Here is a 19,587-nt window from a genome sequence, read left to right as displayed (position 1 = left end):
GAACCAGAAGAGCCAGAAGAACCAGAAGAAGATGAAGGAAGATAGAAGAAGCATTTAAATAAAGGAATTGTCAAAAACTGTCTCTTGTCATTTTTAACTATTTTGACAGTTTTTTAGTGAAATGGTAGGGGTAAGTACCCCCTTACCATTTCACACAGGGGGGGGCCGGGATCTGGGGGTCCCCTTGTTAAAGGGGGCTTCCAGATTCCGATAAGCCCCCCGCCCGCAGACCCCCACAACCACCGGCCACGGTTGTGGGGATGAGGCCCTTGTCCTCATCAACATGGGGACAAGGTGTTTTGGGGGGCTACCCCAAAGCACCCTCCCAATGTTGAGGGCATGTGGCCTGGTACGGTTCAGGAGGGGGGGGGGCCACACTCTCGTCCCCCCCTCTTTTCCTGCGGCCTGCCAGGTTGCGTGCTCGGATAAGGGTCTGGTATGGATTTTTGGGGGAACCCCACGCCGTTTTTTTTTTTTTTTTTTGGCGCGGGGTTCCCCTTAAAATCCATACCAGACCTGAAGGGTCTGGTATGGAATTTAGGGGGAACCCCACGTCATTTTTTTTTTTTAAATTTTGGCCGGGGTTCCCCTTAATATCCATACCAGACCTGAAGGGCCTGGTATGGAATTTAGGGGGACCCCCCCACGTCATTTTTTTTTTTTTAAATTTTGGTTCGGGGTTTCCCTGGGGGGAATTCCCATGCCGTTTTTATCAATGAACTTCTATGTGTATTGTCGGCAATGCAATAGCCGCGGGTAGTTTTAAATGTGTTTTTTCCTTCCAAATGTCATTTTGCTGTCAGACTGTTCTAAACACGGGAAACATGCGCCCCTTTACAGGCATACTATAGACACCCCCCAGGTACGAAATTTAAAGGGATATTACACTTTTATTGTTTGACTTTAAGCATTATTAAAATCACTGCTCCTGAAAAAACGTCCGTTTTTAAAACTTTTTTTTGCATTGATACATGTCCCCTGGGGCAGGACCCGGGTCCCCAAACACTTTTTATGACAATAACTTGCATATAAGCCTTTAAAATTAGCACTTTTGATTTCTCCCATAGACTTTTAAAGGGTGTTCCGCGGCATTCGAATTTGCCGCGAACACCCCAAATTGTTCGGTGTTCGGCGAACTTGCGAACAGCTAATGTTCGAGTCGAACATGAGTTCGACTCGAACTCGAAGCTCATCCCTAGTCCCTAGGATAACTCGGGTGTATATATTATTAAATACATGTATAAATTTTAATTATTGCCACGAAAATTGATAAATTAATAGTTACTAATAAAACAATTGAGATCCAGCTCAATGTTTAACCCTAACGGTGTGAGAGTCTGGAGTTCAAAAATCCACCTTGATTCATTTTGTGATATTTGTTTTATCATGTTTGCATCCCTCCAATGCTTGTTGGCAGTATCAATAGCATAGAAGGATAGTGCAGATGGATCTCGGTTATGTACCGTGTTGAAATGATTTGAGAGACTGTTTTGGAAAAACGTTGTGTATGTTGGTGATTTGTTCACCAACATGTATGGCCAATGTTCGGGATGTTCTCCCTACTTATTGGTACCCACAGGTACATTCCAAAACATAGGTCACATTCTGGGTATTGCATGTAATGACATTTTTTTATAGAGTATTGTTTCTGTGTTTGATGCGACCTGAAGGTTGTCCGCAGTGGCGTTGGGGGGGGGGGGCTAAGGGGGGCTGGAGCCCCGAGTGGGCCCCCAAAAAGCCCTGGGTCTCGGGCATTCACAAATGTATTCCTAGCCCCAAGCCCGAGCAGGGACCGATCTGACTCGGAGCGCGGCCGAGTGACATAGCAGGTCCCGCCTTCTGGAGCCTCCAGCGCCTATGATGGACGTCCCACTGGTCTAATGCCGGGACCGCGGGACGTGTGATATCCATCATAGGCGCTACAGGCTCCAGAAGGTGGGAATTACAATGCGGCCGCGTCACTATGAGAAGATCCCCACTCGGTGCTCGGGCAGGCGACTCTCCTCTCCTGTCCTCTCCTCTTCTGTCTCTGGCCGCCTGCTGTCTCCTGGGATGGGCGTGCCGGCGCCGCACACTACGGCTGAGCTGCAGGAGGAGCCGGAGGTCACGGTCACCTGAAGTCTGACGTCACGTGTAAAGGGTCAGGTAGGTCAGTTAATGTCAGTGTGTGTCAGGTAGGTCCGTGTGTGTCAGGTAGGTCAGTGTGGGTCAGTCAGTGTAATGGTCAGTGTGCGTTAGGTAGGTCAGTGTGCATCAGGTAGGTCAGTGTAATGACCAGTGTGGGTCAGGTAGGTCATTGTGGGTCAGGTAGGTCAGTTCTTAGTGGTTAGCATTAAGCAGGTGAGCTTCCCAACCCGCCCGCCACACCACACCCCCCGTCGGGCTCGGACTTCGGGCTGCAGCCCCTGGTCTTTTTCCCACCTAGCAACGCCCCTGGTCGTCCGTTTCCTAGGTGCTGCTTGGGTACTTTTACAGGGACCACACCTCCCGCATCTATAGAAACATATTAAATCAAACATGATCACTCTTGATGAATTGGGGGGGGGGGGGGGGTCAGGAATGTTTTTTTACTAATTTAGTTCTTAACAGTGCTCCAGGACCACCCATGTGTATATATATGGCACCAATACACCCCACCGATTTAAGATCATAATGTGGTGATCTGGGAACCCTTTTTGCTTCTCTGTTTGTATTGGAAGAGAGGTGTTCCCAAACACACCCACTGGAAGACCTTTGCTGTCTCTGACCGCTTGGTGTTATCAAAGTATCATTACTTGGTGGATCCTTACAGCAACCAACAGGATACATACTTGTCTTGGGAAAGTTTGACTGGTGATGAAAGAGATATAGAGAGAATAAAATGGCATAGCACAGGGAGGGTTTCCCCAAAAGCAAACATTTATTATCCACTTACTGACCGCCCCCTAGCAAATATACTGATATAGGGTGGCCCTCCTGTGCAGAATCTGGTATATACTGTATACTTGATTCTGCACTCCCGCCTACAGGGGGCGCGCACTGCTTCTGCTGCGATTACTTACAGCACAATCCAATCTGCGGGTGCCGAGCACTTGATGTCCGCCGGCACCCACTGATCATCGAGCAGAGACTCAGAACAAGGCAGATCTCTGTTCAGACAGGAAGGGGAAAGTGATGAATTTTGTGTCCCCTGAAATGCAGGGAATAAAATCCATCTCTTCCCCTAGTAAAAGGCAGCACACACAGTACACAAAAACACTGGCTAGGCACACATTTAACCCTCTGATCACCCTTGATGTTTAACAGCCAGTGTCTTTAGTACAGTGATAGTGCATATTTTTAGCACTGATCACTGGATTAGTGTCACTGGTTCCTACAAAGTGTCAAAAGTGTAAGTTGGTGTCGGCTGCAATATCGCAGTCCCGCTATAAGTCGCTGACCGCCTCCATTACTATTATAAAAAAATAAATAAAAAAAGACGCTATAACTTTTGCTCAAACCAATCAATATACGCTTATTAGGATTTTTTTTACCAAAAATATGCAGCAGAATATATATTGGCCTAAATTTATAAAGGGACTTGTTTTTTTACATGTTTTTTTATTGAAAATGTTTTATGATAGATAGATAGATAGATAGATAGATAGATAGATAGATAGATAGATAGATAGATAGATAGATAGATACTTTTAGTTTTTTGGGCAGTTGTTATATAGTTACATTGGTACAACTTGGACCAATGTATATCTGTGTGTGCCATACCTGTGGGGTCCCTCGTGGACGATGGAGATCACTGTAGTAAGCAATGCTCTGTGCCACAAGCCCACCCTATTTTGAAGCCTAAAAAAAAAAAAAAAAAAAAATTTTATATATATATATATATATATATATATATATATATATATATATATATATATATATATATATATATATATATATATATATATATATATATAGTGGTATTGGGGGTTATTTAGCTTCAGTGTAGAGCTTACCAGTGACCTGAGTCTACGCCAGATATGCAGTTTAAGGGCTTTTTTGGCCCATGTTTATTGAAGTAAAAGAAAAACAGTCCATCCAGGATTCCCACGCAGGTGTTTCTTCCACAAAGCAATAATGAAATAAATGGAAAATACCAATCCACCTGGCTCTCTGGTCATCACTGCTGTTCAGGTGTTGACCTCGGTCCTCTTGACCCTGTAACTGTGTCCCTGTTTGGTACCCACACTGTACCTCCAGTGACACTCTCTCTCTTACAGCTTCTTGGCTTACGTTATTGCCACACGGCTGCTTCAGGCCTGTAGACTAGGCCTTAGGTCTGCTCCTTAGAACAAAAGGGTTTCCTTGAGTTAAAGTGGTGTTCCGGCCGAAATTATACTTTTTAAATAAAAATACCCCTATAATACACAAGCTTAATGTATTCTAGTAAACTTAGTCTGTAAACTAAGGTCTGTTTTGTTAGTTTATAGCAGTAGTTTGTTATTTTATAAACTTACAGCAGGCCGTGGCCATCTTAAGTGTGGGCATCTGAAGCCAGACTGTATTTCTTCCTGGATCTCATCCTTGCAGATCTCGCACATGCTCAGTGCAGCACAAGCAGTGTAATAGGTTTCAGGTCAGGTTTCCATAGCAACGGCAGTGTCAGAGGAAGTTGCCGCCCCTTCCCAGAAGGCATTGCAAACAGGAAATGATGCGATGGGCCGCGGCCAGGGAGGAGGAAGTGAAAAATGAATACAGCAGATATACAGTAGGTGCTGAGAAAAAAAAAATTTTAAATATCCAATTCGTTTACAGTGCACAGTTTAGTGAGGGATGCTGAAGAGTTGTAAAAGTGGGTGGAACTCCACTTTAAGCTCTCTCCTCCAGATCAGCACCTTGCTGCTCTGTCACACAGTACAGCTGCCTTCTGCAGAGGAATGGGAGTCCACCTGACTCCCATGCACACACTCCCTGTCTGTCGGGTGGGGCCCTGAGCCATAGCCAGGTCACAACTAAATAGCCCAGCACACAGCTGTGCAATCAGCGTCCCTTTCTCTACAAAATCTGGTGTAAACCAGCAATATTCCAGTTAGCACAGGGTCCCATTGCCACAATATATATATATTTTTATATACAGTATCTCACAAAAGTGAGTACACCCCTCACATTTTTGTAAATATTTTCTTCTATCTTTTCATGTGACAACACTGAAGAAATGACACTTGTCTACAATGTAAAGTAGTGAGTGTACAGCTTGTATAACAGTGTAAATTTGCTGTCTCCTCAAAATAACTCAACACACAGCCATTAATGTCTAAACCGCTGGCAACAAAAGTGAGTACACCCCTAAGTGAAAATGTCCAAATTAGGCCCAAAGTGTCAATATTTTGTGTGGCCCCCATTATTTTCCAGCACTGCCTTAACCCTCTTGGGCATGGAGTTCATCAGAGCTTCACAGGTTACCACTGGAGTCCTCTTCCACTCCTCCATGACGACATCACTGAGCTGATCGATGTTAGAGACCTTGCGCTACTCCACCTTCTGTTTGAGGATGCCCCACAGATGCTCAATAGGGTTTTACGTCTGGAGACATGCTTGGCCAGTCCATCACCTTTACCCTCAGCTTCTTTAGCAAGGCAGTGGTCATCTTGGAGGTGTGTTTGGGGTCGTTATCATGTTGGAATACTGCCCTGCGGTCCAGTCTCTGAAGGGAGGGGATCATGCTCTGCTTCAGTATGTCACAGTACATGTTGGCATTTATGGTTCCCTCAATGAACTGTAGCTCCCCAGTGCTGGCAGCACTCATACAGCCCCAGACCATGACACTCCCACCACCATGCTTGACTGTAGACAAGACTCACTTGTCTTTGTACTCCTCACCTGGTTGCCACCACACACGCTTGTCACCCTCTGAACTAAATACGTTTATCTTGGTCTCATCAGACCACAGGACATGGTTCCAGTAATCCATGTCCTTAGTCTGCTTGTCTTCAGCAAACTGTTTGTGGTCTTTCTTGTGCATCATCTTTAGAAGAGGCTTCCTTCTGGGATGACAGCCATGCAGACCAATTTGATGCAGTGTGCAGTGTATGGTCTGAGCACTGACAGGCTGACCCCCCCACCCCTACAACCTCTGCATCAATGCTGGCAGCACTCATACATCTACTTCCCAAAGACAACCTCTGGATATGAAGCTGAGCACCTGCACTTAGCTTCTTTGATCGACCATAGGGAGACCCAGGGGTGGACTGACCATTCGGGCACTTGGGCACTGCCCGAGGGCCCCATGCCACTAAGGGGCCCCATCAGGGTTGCCAGCCTCAATAAAACCAAGGACAGTATGTAAAAATCTGTGTTTTTTATAAAAATCCCAAGATTATAGCTGCCCCGCCTCTCCAGTACCTTTTCAGTGTGTGTATGTATACTGTGTGGCCCCATAAGCTATTGCCTGGGGGTCCCCTAATCTCCTATTGCACGGGGGGCCCCATAATCTTCTGCTCCTATTGCCCGGGGGCCCCATGAGTTGTCAGTCCGCCCCTGGCGAGACCTGTTCTGAGTGGAACCTGTCCTGTAAAACCGCTGTATGGTCTTGGCTCCATCGTGCTGCAGCTCAGTTTCAGGGTTTTGGCAAACTTCTTATAGCCTAGGCCATCTTTATGTAGAGCAACAATTCTTTTTTTCAGATCCTCAGAGAGTTCTTTGCCATGAGGTGCCATGTTGAACTTGCAGTGACCAGTATGAGAGAGTGAGAGCGATAACACCAAATTTAACACACCTGCTCCCCATTCACACCTGAGACCTTGTAACGCTAACGAGTCACATGACACCGGGGAGGGAAAATGGCTAATTGGGCCCAATTTGGACATTTTCACTTAGGAGTGTACTCACTTTTGTTGTTTTTTTGTTTTTTGTAATTGTCTTTTTTTTTGCTTATAGTGCAAAAAATAAAAACCACAGAGGTGATCAAATACCACCAAAAGAAAGCTCAATTTGTCGGAAAAAAGGACACAAAATGTATTTGTGTACAGCGAGGCACGACCGCACAATTGTCAGTTAAAGTAACGCAGTGCCGTATCGCAAAAAAAATGGCCTGGTCGTGAAGGGGGGCAAAATAAACACTCCACTCCCCTGCAGACTGACAATGCTCCTGCCTCCTGTACTTATTCCTCCAGAGTTGCGTCTCACTGATACAAGAGTTGTGTTACTGGCCAGATCACCAGGTGAAAACAGCCAAAGAAAAGAAAACTAAGGCAGCCACTACATCTAATGATTGTTAAGCTGCAATACATTACAATCCTGGTTTTGGGTTGAAGATCACTTTACCAGAAGGACGCCCATATTAGGTAATCTGCGCAGTGTGCAGACAAGGGGGAAAAAAAATCTGAAAGCGCACGTGCACTTAGTGGACACTAGAGGGGGTTGTAACTTCAGGAATCATGTTGCAATTCGGTTGAAAAACTTTTTTGTAATCTTCACAGTGAAATGTCACGGGCCTTCGATGAGTAGAATTTAATACCATTTACAGGAATTATTCCTATACAAATATGATTTTGCCAAAGTTGCACAAATCAAATTCATTCAGCATTTTTTTTTTTCCGAAAACGTTAAAAGTTTCTTATCAGAAGGGATGAAAAAAAAAAAAGCTAAATTCTGCCATACTGGTAAAAAGTAAGAGAAAAGGTTCCCCTTGGCGCCCTCTCATGAGATCGCACAGGAGTGGAAGGCTGCTAAAGAATTGCTGTGATTAGAAGGTTCACAATTGAATTTAATCTCCATTTCTGGCAGACTTGGAAATGGAGTCTATAATTAGTGGGAATTGAATTGAGAAGCTATAAGTGGGCTGAAGTCTGATCCCGGCCAACCTTGGCGTGCAGCCCACCCCACCATGCTGTGGGGTCCTTGGCCCTCTAGGTACTCTCTGTATTCGTATTATCGATCGATGCTCCTATATAAAAGCTTAGAGCAGAATTACCCCACGTTCACACACCTATGTGTTTTGCAGTTTGCAGAAGCGCACTACAATACATTTTAACATGGTTTCCTATGTATGTAGTTCATATCTGTGAATTTTGCGGTGCTGCCTTTTTTTGAAGAGGTTCAGGGACTTTTTTGCCGCAGCAGATTGCGTTTTGCGTGTAACAGACTTCAATGGAGTCGCACCAAAAAAACGCAAGTGTTGCGTTTTTGATGAGTTTTTTGTGAATAGCTGGTTGCTAAGGAGCAGGCCGGGAAACCGGCCGTCACATCCTTAACAACCGATAAGTCATCAGCTGTCAGTGGGGTTCCCCGCTCATAGCTGAATGTAAAAAAATTGCCAGCAAAAATTAAATGTGAAAAAAAAGGGCGTGGGGTCCCCCCCAAATCCATACCAGGCCCTTCGGTTCTGGTATGGATTTGGAGGGAAACCCCCACACCAAAATAAAAAATTAAATGGTGTGCACCCCCCCCCCCCCACATCCATACCAGACCCTTATCCGAGCATGTAGCCTGACAGGTCAGGAAAGGGAGGGGACGAGTGAGTGCTTTCCCTTTTCCTGAACCATACCAGGCCACATGCCCTCAACATGGAGGGGGGGGTGCTTTGGTGCGGCGGAGCTGCCCCACCCCAAAGCACCTTGTCCCCATGTTTATGGGCGGTGGTTGTGGGGGTCTGCGGGCGGGGGGGCTTATCGGAATCTGGAAGCCACTTTTAACAAAGGGGGCCCCAGATTGCAGCCTTCCCCATGTGAACAGGTAGAGGTACATACTACCCCTACTCATTCACCAAAAAAGTGTAAAAGTGAATAAAGACAGTACAAGAGTTTTTGACAATTCCTTTGTTTTTTTGTCTTTGTTTTTTTTTTTTATAATAATAATAAAAATGTCCCCGATGTAGATCCATCGTCAATTGCGATGCCCACCATCACCGCAGGACCCGGGAAAAACAAAAACCTCGAACACACAATGGCTAAGGGGTGGGGCCACCCGGCGAAATCACCTGGTAGCACCGCCCACCTCTGACATTGGTAACGCAGAATGCAAAAAAACTGCATGCAAAAATGCATCAAAAACACGATTTCAAAAACGCAAATCGCCTTAAAAACGCATCAACCGCATAGATGTGAACCTAAGGGACAAAACTTTTAAACATTTTTTTTTTTGGATAGAGTAAGGCTGGCGAGGTTTTTGTTTTTTGGGTTTAATACCACTTTAAGCCTTCCTCACTGTATGAAACAAAAATCCTTTAAATATAAAATAAAGTAGAACTATAGGCAAAATTATTTTGGATAGAGTAAGGGAGGGTTAGAACCCTTGGAAAGTTTATTTTCTGCCATCTTTGTCCCATTGAGGAGATTTCCCTTCACTTCCTGTACCATAGCCAAACAGGAAGTGAGAGGATAATGCCTGCAAATTACCAATCGCCAACTGCAATAGAGATAGAGCTATATATATATATATATATATATATATATATATATATATATATATATATATATGGAATGCCGCTTCAGAAGGCATTCCAGCGGCTCATGACCCGTTCTGTATGCTTTCGTGAGAACGCCGGCCGGCGGCTGCAAAAAACGGTAGCGGGGTTATGGCTGATATCTTAACTTGCAAACTGCAATATATATATATATAACTTCTCTGTAATTCTAAGCAGGTAACCTGAACAGGCGTTTAAAGCGGATATTTTTAAGCACTGTAGTCTGTCACCGATCCACGAGTTTGCGCAATTTTAAAGCATGACATGTTGGATATCTATTTACTCGGCATAACCTCATCTCTCACATCATACAAAAAAAATGGGGTAACTATTGAGTTTTTTTTAATTATTATTCATTAAAGTGTTTTTTTTCCAACAAAATTGCGTTTGCCAAACCGCTGTGCAAATACCGCGTGACATAAAAAGTGGCAACAATCGCCATTTTTATTCTCTAGGGTCTCTGCTAAAAAAAATTGTACGATGTTCGGGGGTTATAAGTAATTTTTATTAGCAAAAAATACAGATTTTTTACTCGTAAACAAAAAGTGCCAGAAAAATCCTGGTCGGCAAGTGGAATTCCTTGGGGATCCCAGAACTAATGTCCCCATTGGAAGATTTCTCCTCTATCACTTTCCTGGGGACAACCCAATATGTAGAATTTTTATTTTTTTTCTTTTACTTTCAATTTCAGTGATAATGGTAAACAGGACAAAGAGAGGGTGAACCTCCCTAACAAGGACATAGACAGCAATAAAAACCCAACAGGGGTTCTAATCCCTCTCCACGCCATCCAAAACGACAATAAATGTTTTGCTTTAGTTATACTCTACACCTGAATTCCCGGCAGATAGAAAAAACTCAAATGAACACAGCCATGTATTCTTTATTATTATTTATTTGTTAAAGTTATTTTTTAAAATGCAAGCACCTGACTTGCTATCTGCCTGTACAGCAGGGCTGAAATGTGAAAGGAAGAAGCAGCACATGTTAATGCTGACATGCATTCAGGTGCTGATAGGAGGAGAGAGCAGAGTGACAGAGAGATGAGCTCATTACTGCTTCTCCTTTCACTGTCCAGTCTCGGGATGCGGCCCATCAGACTAAGAGCCTCTAGTGGTAGGAATGAAGTACTGCAGGGGGAATCTTTGGATTGAAAGTGAATATTGCAGAAAAAGCTGATTTTGCTGTTTTATCTTTTTTAATGAGATATTCATTTTTTTCTTGTTGTTTTTTTTTTGTTTTTGGCTGCTTTATGCCTGCCTTTGTATCAGAGCATCCAAATACAAATATACATTGGTGGAAGCTCTGGCACAAATGCAGGTTAGCGGAAGCCAGACATGTGTCTTCTGGATTAATTACATTTTAAGCCTAAAGGGATCCTGCTGGGATGTGTGACCCCACCCCGGGTCACTTACTGTATGGGGTCATTTTTTTTTTTTTCTTCTGTTAAGCAGTCCGGGACACATGACCATTGTGCTTAAGAGCTTAGTGGCCTGTCCTGTAATGTTGAAGCTTGTCCAAGTGACTTCTTCAGTTCTAATGAGTGCCAGGAGCCTATACCAGTATTGATATCCACATAGGTAGCACAAGCATCATAAATTGTCACTAAAGATTTTAAAGAATTTTTTTGTTTTTAAAAATAACAAACGTCATACTTGCCTGCTCTGTGTAATGGTTTTGCACAGAGCAGCCCCCAATTCTCTTCTTCTGGCTCCCCGCCCTCCCGCCAGCGCTCCTGGCTCCTCCCCCTGGTACTCATGTGTTCTCGCTTCTGAGCCGCCTCTGTGTGCCCGCTCCCTGCCTGTGATTGACAGCTGTGGAAGCCAATGCCTCCCGCTGCTGTGCCTCAGCCATTGAGGAGAGTGAGAATGCTTTAAAGAGGAGGTCCAGCCTCCTTCGGGAAAAATTTAAAAAAAGTCACCAGCTACAAATCCAGGGATCGCGCGATGTCGGCACCCCAGCTGATTTTTCCATTGGCTCTGCTGGGGCGCCACCATTGCTTCTAAGGGAAACCGGCAATGAAGCCTTGCGACTTCACAGCCAGTTCCCTACTGCGCATGCACAAAGTTTCTGAATGGCCCCGCGGTGGGGAAAGGGGGAGGGGGGCTGCGGCGAGACCACCCGAAAGTGGGAGCAGGTACCTGTCAAAAACAGGGGTGTCCCCATCCCCCCGGAAGGTGTCAAATGTGGCCCTGGAGACTAGGGGAGGAGGAAGATAAGCCTTTTGAGTGAAACTCCGCTTTAAGGTGGTTCTAAAGTTAAAACGTTTTTTTCACTTCATGCGTTCCCTGAATGAAGTTAAAGCGGAGTTCTGCTTAAAAAAAAAAAATGAAAAGTCAGCAGCTACAAATACTGCAGCTGCTGACTTTTAATAATCGGACATTTACCTGTTCCAGGGTCCAGCAATGCGGGGGAGGGAATCCCCACTCGTCTCCCCCTTCTCTCTGCTGCGCCGGCATTGTAAGTGTGGGCGCCCCGGTTGTGGCTTCACAGCCGGCACCCACTGCGCACGCGCGAGCCGCGACTGGCTGGGCAATCATCTGGGACCCGTGACGTGTACCAGATGATTGCGGAGAGGGAGGGGGGGAGAGGTGATCTCCCTTCCTGTGCCGCGGTGTGCCGGGAGGAAGTGGGAGCTGGAATCCTCTAAAAAGAGGGTACTGCCCCCCCCCCCCCCCAAAAATGACATGTCAAATGTGGCATGTCAGGGGGTCACCTTCCCTTAAAGCAGAGGTTCCATTTTTGGGTGGAACTCCACTTTAAAAAAAAAAAAATGCTCCACTATCTATGCAATGTAATATTGGATGTTTTTTATAATAAAAACCCAGTTGTGATCAAATACCACCAGAAGAAAGCTCTATTTGTGTGAAAAAAAAATCTAAATTTCATTTGGGTACAGCATTAAAGTCTTGACCTCAACAGGAAGGGGCCATCCCCAAACTGTTCCCCTCATTCTCCCAACTTTGTGGGAACAGTTTGGGGATGGCCCCTTCCTGTTTCAACATGACTGCCCACCAGTGTGCAAAGCAAGGCCCATAAAGACTTGGATGAGTGAGTTTGGGGTGGAGGAACTTGACTGGCCTGCACAGTGTCCTGACCTCAACCCCATAGAACACCTTTGGGATGAATTAGAGCGGAGACTGCAAGCCAGGCCTTCTCATCCAACATCAGTGCCTTCCTTAGAGTGATCTGAAAGCAGATCGCTCTTCAAAGACCAAAGAAAGGGATGAACAAGCTCTATATTTAAAAGCTAGCTCCGCCTTTCAGACCATGTTTCATGTTACACCCTACATATTGGAACACCGGGGCCCAGTCGCAGGTGCGACCTTTGTGACACTGGTAATTCCGCCACTGGTGTCAGTAGTTTTTTATTTTTGTTATTTTTTTCATTCTTTTTTTTTTAACCAACTTTTTTATTTTTTTTATTTTTTTTTTTTACAATATTATTTTTTTATTCTTGTTTACAATTTTTTAAGGAGGCCCATTGGATATTAGGGGTCTAAACAGACGTCTGATTTTTCACCTTTGAGACAGACAAATGAGATTGAGAACACAGCTCTCAATCCAGTAGCGGCTGGTGCTCAAAATTTTTTTGGGGGGGGGCGCAAACAAAATAAAAAATTCTGAAAAAAAAACATCAATTGCAGCCTTAATGTGCCCATCAATTGCCGCCACTGTGCCCAATAATTGCTGCCACTGTGCCCCATCAATTGCCCCCCACTGTGCCCATCAATTGCCCCCCATTGTGCCCATCAATTGCCGCCACTGTGCCCCGTCAATTGCCCCCCACTGTGCCCCGTCAATTGCCCCCCACTGTGCCCCGTCAATTGCCCCCCACTGTGCCCCATAAATTTCCCTCCACTGTGCCCCATAAATTGCCCTCCACTGTGCCCATCAATTGCCCCCCACTGTGCCCCATCAATTGCCGCCCACTGTGCCCATCAATTGCCGCCACTGTGCCCATCAAACGCAGCCACTGTGCTATATCAAATGCTGCCAGTGTGCCCCCCGCCAGCCCGCCGTCTGCACTTACCTGTCTCAGTGGGACAGCTCCTCTATGTCTTCTCCCGTCCTCTGCTATAATTGGACGCCTGGCATCCAATCACAGCACCTGTCGTTTCGAACAATCAGGTGACGGTAACAGATCCGAGCACCTGATTGGCGGAGAGGCGGTTTAGTGATAGGAAAGCAAATATTCATTTGCTTTTCTAACACAGCTGAGTGACCTGCGAGCGCCCAGCATGCAATGCATGAATCTATCTATTGGTGCTAGAGGGGGGGGGGGGGGCAGGAGAGAGGGGGGCGGCGCCCATGCGCCTTTAATGCATGGGCCGCCACTGCCTCAATCTCCATCTCTGCAGTCTCAACTGCGCAGAATGAATGGACTGGAAGAGCTCCGTACAGAGCTTCCTGTTCATTCACAAACTGAGGCATAGTAAACAGTTTAGTATGTTTCAGTTATGAATGGACAGAGTCACTGATAGGTACGGATCACTGACTTAATTAGTTCAGACAAGGAAGGGGCCAGTAAATTACGCATTTACCGACCCCTTCCCTGCGCCTCCTATCTGGGTGTACAGAGGGCTGACAAGTCCCCTGAAGCATGGGGCAATTGCGACCCCTGTAGGTACGCCCCTGGTGTACAGCCCCCCCCCCCCACCTTAAATTTTGGTGTGGCTGTGTGTGGCTCCGCCTGCACAACTACATTATTCATTTACAGAAATCTGCGATTAAAAAAGCTAGCAGTCCCTTCAGAGGGGTTTGTGATTCTCAGTGGATCACAAACATGGTGACGTCACTTTACTTATAGCCGATTGATACTTCCTCCAGCTCCAAAGCTGAAGGTCCATACAGGGGCTAGAGATAAAGTCTGCAGACCCCTGGAACTTGCACCCCCCCCCACCATGTTTCTTGGGCTCTGCTATTCCTTGGCAGATGTCACTGGGTAGAGGGGAGGGAGACCACCAAACATCTGTTCACTAATCTCCCCTTGCTAGTAACGAGTGATGAGGGTTTTGTCACTTCCGGTTTCTGCTGTCATTTCCCCCCGGCTGCTGGGACCAAGAAAGAAGCTAATGGAAGTGCCATCTACGCTCCGTTATCTTCAGTAGAAGACAGGTGAGATATTAGGGGTCAAAAAGACCCCTGAATTCTCACTAAAGAGAGCTTTAAAATACTGATAGCAATAAAGTTACCAGTTAAGTGAAAAAGTATAAATAAAAATTGAAAGGTACACCTACTCCCCCCCAAGTTTTGAGTAACCCCCCCACCTATAAACGTCTATGTAAACGCACATGTCAAGGGGACCTACCTATGAAAATGCTGATTGCGCTGTTCTTGTTCTATATCTCCGCACAGCCCGGAGTGAGAGCAATAAATCAGGGGCCGTTATTCATGGATAACTCTAAACTGAGGACTTGTATGGGCTTTTTTAAAATGGCACCTAAGGAAAATTTTTGGGGTACCAAAATTTGGCACAGTTTCATGGGCACATGCCCAACAAGTCAAGCCATAAAATTGTATCTATTTACCCAGCACAACCTCGTCTTTTTTTATATTTTACAAAAAAAAAAAAAATTAGGGTAATATTTGGCATTTGCGTGCCCTCAACTTATTTTTTTACTAACAATTTGTGTTTGCTAAACTGTTACCATGATTTGTGTGAAATTGTAACTACAACCATTTTATTCTCCGGGGTATCTGGTCTCCGAAAATATAGATTCTTTAGGAGTTTTAATTAATCTTCAGGCCTAAAATGTGTGTTTGTTTTTTTTTTTTTTACATGCAAAAAAACAAAACAAATCCAAAAACTCAAGAACAACTCTTGTAGCGATAGAGTAATAAAAACATTGATAAAGGTTCATCGTCTATATAAATATGGGATTGAAAGGGGTGCAGTGTGGTGCTCTATATACTGTATATCTATGAATAAGAAGGGATGCTTTCTTCATATAGGATTAGGAAGGGGTGTAATGTGGTGTTGTATTGGGAAGGGGTGTAGTGTGGTGTTGTATTAGGAAGGGGTGTAGTGTGGTGCTGTATTAGGAAGGGGTGTAGTGTGGTGTTGTATTAGGAAGGGGTGTAGTGTGGTGTTGTATTAGGAAGGGGTGTAGTGTGGTGTTGTATTAGGAAGGGGTGTAGTGTGGTGTTGTATTAGGAAGGGGTGTAGTGTGGTGTTGTATTAGGAAGGGGTGTAGTGCGGTGTTGTATTAGGAAGGAGTGTAGTGTGGTGCTGTATTAGGAAGGGGTGTAATGTGGTGTTGTATTAGGAAGGGGTGTAGTGTGGTGTTGTATTAGGCAGGGGTGTAGTGTGGTGTTGTATTAGGAAGGAGTGTAGTGTGGTGTTGTATTGGGAAGGGGTTTAGTGTGGTGCTGTATTAGGAAGGGGTGTAATGTGGTGTTGTATTAGGAAGGGGTGTAATGTGGTGTTGTATTAGGAAGGGGTGTAGTGTGGTGTTGTATTAGGCAGGGGTGTAGTGTGGTGTTGTATTAGGAAGGAGTGTAGTGTGGTGCAGTATTAGGAAGGGGTGTAGTGTGGTGTTGTATTAGGAAGGGGTGTAGTGTGGTGTTGTATTAGGAAGGGGTGTAGTGTGGTGTTGTATTAGGAAGGGGTGTAGTGTGGTGCTGTATTAGGAAGGGGTGTAGTGTGGTGTTGTATTAGGAAGGGGTGTTGTATGGTGTTGTATTGGGAAGGGGTTTAGTGTGGTGCTGTATTAGGAAGGGGTGTAATGTGGTGTTGTATTAGGAAGGGGTGTAGTGTGGTGTTGTATTAGGAAGGGGTGTAGTGTGGTGTTGTATTAGGAAGGAGTGTAGTGTGGTGCAGTATTAGGAAGGGGTGTAGTGTGGTGTTGTATTAGGAAGGGGTGTAGTGTGGTGTTGTATTAGGAAGGGGTGTAGTGTGGTGCTGTATTAGGAAGGGGTGTAGTGTGGTGTTGTATTAGGAAGGGGTGTTGTATGGTGTTGTATTGGGAAGGGGTTTAGTGTGGTGCTGTATTAGGAAGGGGTGTAATGTGGTGTTGTATTAGGAAGGGGTGTAGTGTGGTGTTGTATTAGGCAGGGGTGTAGTGTGGTGTTGTATTAGGAAGGAGTGTAGTGTGGTGCAGTATTAGGAAGGGGTGTAGTGTGGTGTTGTATTAGGAAGGGGTGTAGTGTGGTGTTGTATTAGGAAGGGGTGTAGTGTGGTGTTGTATTAGGAAGGGGTGTAGTGTGGTGCTGTATTGGGAAGGGGTGTAGTGTGGTGCTGTATTGGGAAGGGGTGTAATGTGGTGTTGTATTGGGAAGGGGTGTAGTGTGGTGTTGTATTGGGAAGGGGTGTAGTGTGGTGTTGTATTGGGAAGGGGTGTAGTGTGGTGTTGTATTGGGAAGGGGTGTAGTGTGGTGTTGTATTGGGAAGGGGTGTAGTGTGGTGTTGTATTGGGAAGGGGTGTAGTATTGGGAAGGGGTGTAGTGTGGTGTTGTATTAGGAAGGGGTGTAGTGTGGTGCTGTATTAGGAAGGGGTGTAGTGTGGTGCTGTATTAGGAAGGGGTGTGGTGTGGTGTTGTATTAGGAAGGGGTGTGGTGTGGTGTTGTATTGGTAAGGGGTGTAGTGTGGTGTTGTATTAGGAAGGGGTGTAGTGTGGTGTTGTATTAGGAAGGGGTGTAGTGTGGTGTTGTATTAGGAAGGGGTGTAGTGTGGTGTTGTATTAGGAAGGGATGTAGTGTGGTGTTGTATTAGGAAGGGGTGTAGTGTGGTGTTGTATGAGGAAGGGGTGTAGTGTGGTGTTGTATTAGGAAGGGGTGTAGTGCGATGTTGTATTAGGCAGGGGTGGTGTTGTATTAGGAAGGGGTGTAGTGTGGTGTTGTATTAGGAAGGGGTGTAGTGTGGTGTTGTATTAAGAAGGGGTGTAGTGTGGTGTTGTATTAGGAAGGGGTGTAGTGTGGTGCTGTATTAGGAAGGGGTGTAGTGTGGTGTTGTATTAGCAAGGGGTGTAGTGTGGTGTTGTATTAGGAAGGGGTGTAGTGTGGTGTTGTATTAGGAAGGGGTGTAGTGTGGTGTTGTATTAGGAAGGGGTGTAGTGTGGTGTTGTATTAGGAAGGGATGTAGTGTGGTGTTGTATTAGGAAGGGGTGTAGTGTGGTGTTGTATTAGGAAGGGATGTAGTGTGGTGTTGTATTAGGAAGGGGTGTAGTGTGGTGTTGTATTAGGAAGGGGTGTAGTGTGGTGTTGTATTAGGAAGGGATGTAGTGTGGTGTTGTATTAGGAAGGGGTGTAGTGTGGTGTTGTATTAGGAAGGGGTGTAGTGTGGTGTTATTAGGAAGGGGTGTAGTGTGGTGTTGTATTAGGAAGGGGTGTAGTGTGGTGTTGTATTAGGAAGGGGTGCTGTATATAAACCTGGGATTAGAAAAGAGTGCTCTATATCTAAATCTGGGGTTAGGAGGGGGAAGTGTTAATTTTTTTCGACCAAAACCGACTAAAACATTTTAGTCGACTAACTTAAATAATAACATATTCGATTTTTCACTCCAGCAGTATATAATGAGTTTGGAAATTGTACAGAAATGCTTAAATAATGCATTACAATTTAACTTATTTTAGTGGACTAAAATGTACTGGAGATTTAGTTGACTAAAACAATTGCAGAAGACTAAAATGGGACTAAAACGAAATCGAAATTTTGTGCCAAAATTAACAGTGGGAGGGGGAGCAGGATATAAATCTGGGACTAGAAAGGGGAGCTGTATATTAATCAGAGTTAAGAAGGGCTGAAAATAAATAAATATAAATATATAGATGGATAGATAGCTAGAACTATATATCTAGATATAGATAGATATATAAATAAAAAATCTCCCAATACAACACCGCACTACACCCCTTCCTAATACAACATAGTGTGTATATATATAAAATAAAAAATCTCTATATAGATATATATATAGAGAGAGAGATGCGCATGTATATATATATATATATATATATATCTATATATATATATATATATAAAATAATTGGATGGGGGGGGGGGGGTGCAGGATATAATTCTCGGATTAGGATGGGGGGGGGGGGGTAGGATATAAGAAGTAGGTATTTGGGCAGAAGGTTTCTCCGGTAGGCAGGGTGGAGGCAGGGAGGGGGAGGGCTGATCCGGGACAATAGACACCTCGTTGTGACACCGGGGAGGAGGAGGAGGAGGAAGACTCGGTGTAATCCCCCTGAGCTCCGGGCAGAGGGAGGGAGGAAGGTCAGCGGGATTCCTCCTCCATGAGCCTGCTCGGGTCTTACCGGAAAAAGACGAACAATGACGGTTATGAGTCTTTGCAGCTGGTGGACAGCAACGGGGAGGCCAGTAGCGGAGGAGGCGGCAGGGAGCGGCCGGGGAGCCGGCAAGGAGTGAGCGCGGCGGCGGCGCCATCCGGAGGAGCCTCTCCAGCAGCAACAGCGGCGGCGGCAGCCAAGAGCCCGGGCCGGCACAGCGACTGCAGCACCATGGACAGCTCAGGTACCACCCGGGGCCTAGTGCATGGAGGGGGGGGGGGGGATCGGTGCATGGAGGAGGTGGATCGGTGCACGGTGGGGGATCGGTGCATGGAGGGGGTGGGGGAAGAATCGGTGCACGGTGGGGGATCGGTGCATGGAGGGGGGGGGGGGGAAGAATCGGTGCATGGAGTGGGGGGTCGGTGCACGGAGGGGGGATCGGTGCATGGAGGGGGGGGGGGGAGAATCGGTGCATGCAGGGGGGGATCGGTGCACGGTGGGGGATCGGTGCACGGTGGGGGATCGGTGCATGGAGGGGGGGGGGGGGATAAGTGCATGGAGTGGGGGGTCGGTGCACGGAGGGGGGATCGGTGGGGGGTCATAGACATTACATGCCCCATAGTGTACTACAAGAGCCAGGCATAAGGGGGGCCTAATGTATGATTAGAGGATCGGGGTGTCGGTGCATGTTGCATGGGGGGGTCATACATCTCATATATTGTGTTATAAAGATGAAACTCTATTAACAGCTCATTATAATGCGGGTGGGTCTAATGTATAATGTGTGATCAAACAATATCAGGGTGTCTGCTGCAATTTGGGGGGGGGGGGGGGTTGGTGCATCCATCACACACCCCATATTATGGTACTATTATTAGGCTGCAGCACCATGGACACCCCCAGGCATAATTGATGATGGGGATCCCAATGC

At 45.7% G+C, this 19,587-nt stretch overlaps 1 protein-coding gene across 5 annotated transcripts in view; it reads left to right on the top strand.

The window, feature by feature from the left end:
• Positions 1-19,587, top strand: part of DNAJC6 (DnaJ heat shock protein family (Hsp40) member C6) — a 140,299-nt gene that overhangs the window by 25,039 nt on the left and 95,673 nt on the right. For 2 of the 5 annotated variants that reach the window (XM_073593799.1, XM_073593800.1), the window contains one exon: positions 18,723-18,900. The exons of 1 other annotated variant lie outside the window; for it this stretch is intronic. In XM_073593799.1, coding sequence (XP_073449900.1) covers positions 18,888-18,900 — 13 coding nt within the window. In that variant the 5' untranslated portion in view covers positions 18,723-18,887. Of the gene's footprint in view, positions 1-18,516; positions 18,901-19,587 lie in introns of those variants that run through there. 2 more of the 5 variants (XM_073593797.1, XM_073593796.1) reach the window with 1 other exon arrangement.

This window comes from Aquarana catesbeiana, linkage group LG07 (genome assembly GCF_042186555.1).
Source record: "Aquarana catesbeiana isolate 2022-GZ linkage group LG07, ASM4218655v1, whole genome shotgun sequence".
Classification (NCBI taxonomy): domain Eukaryota; kingdom Metazoa; phylum Chordata; class Amphibia; order Anura; family Ranidae; genus Aquarana; species Aquarana catesbeiana.
This window is presented reverse-complemented; position numbering and strand designations above follow the sequence as displayed.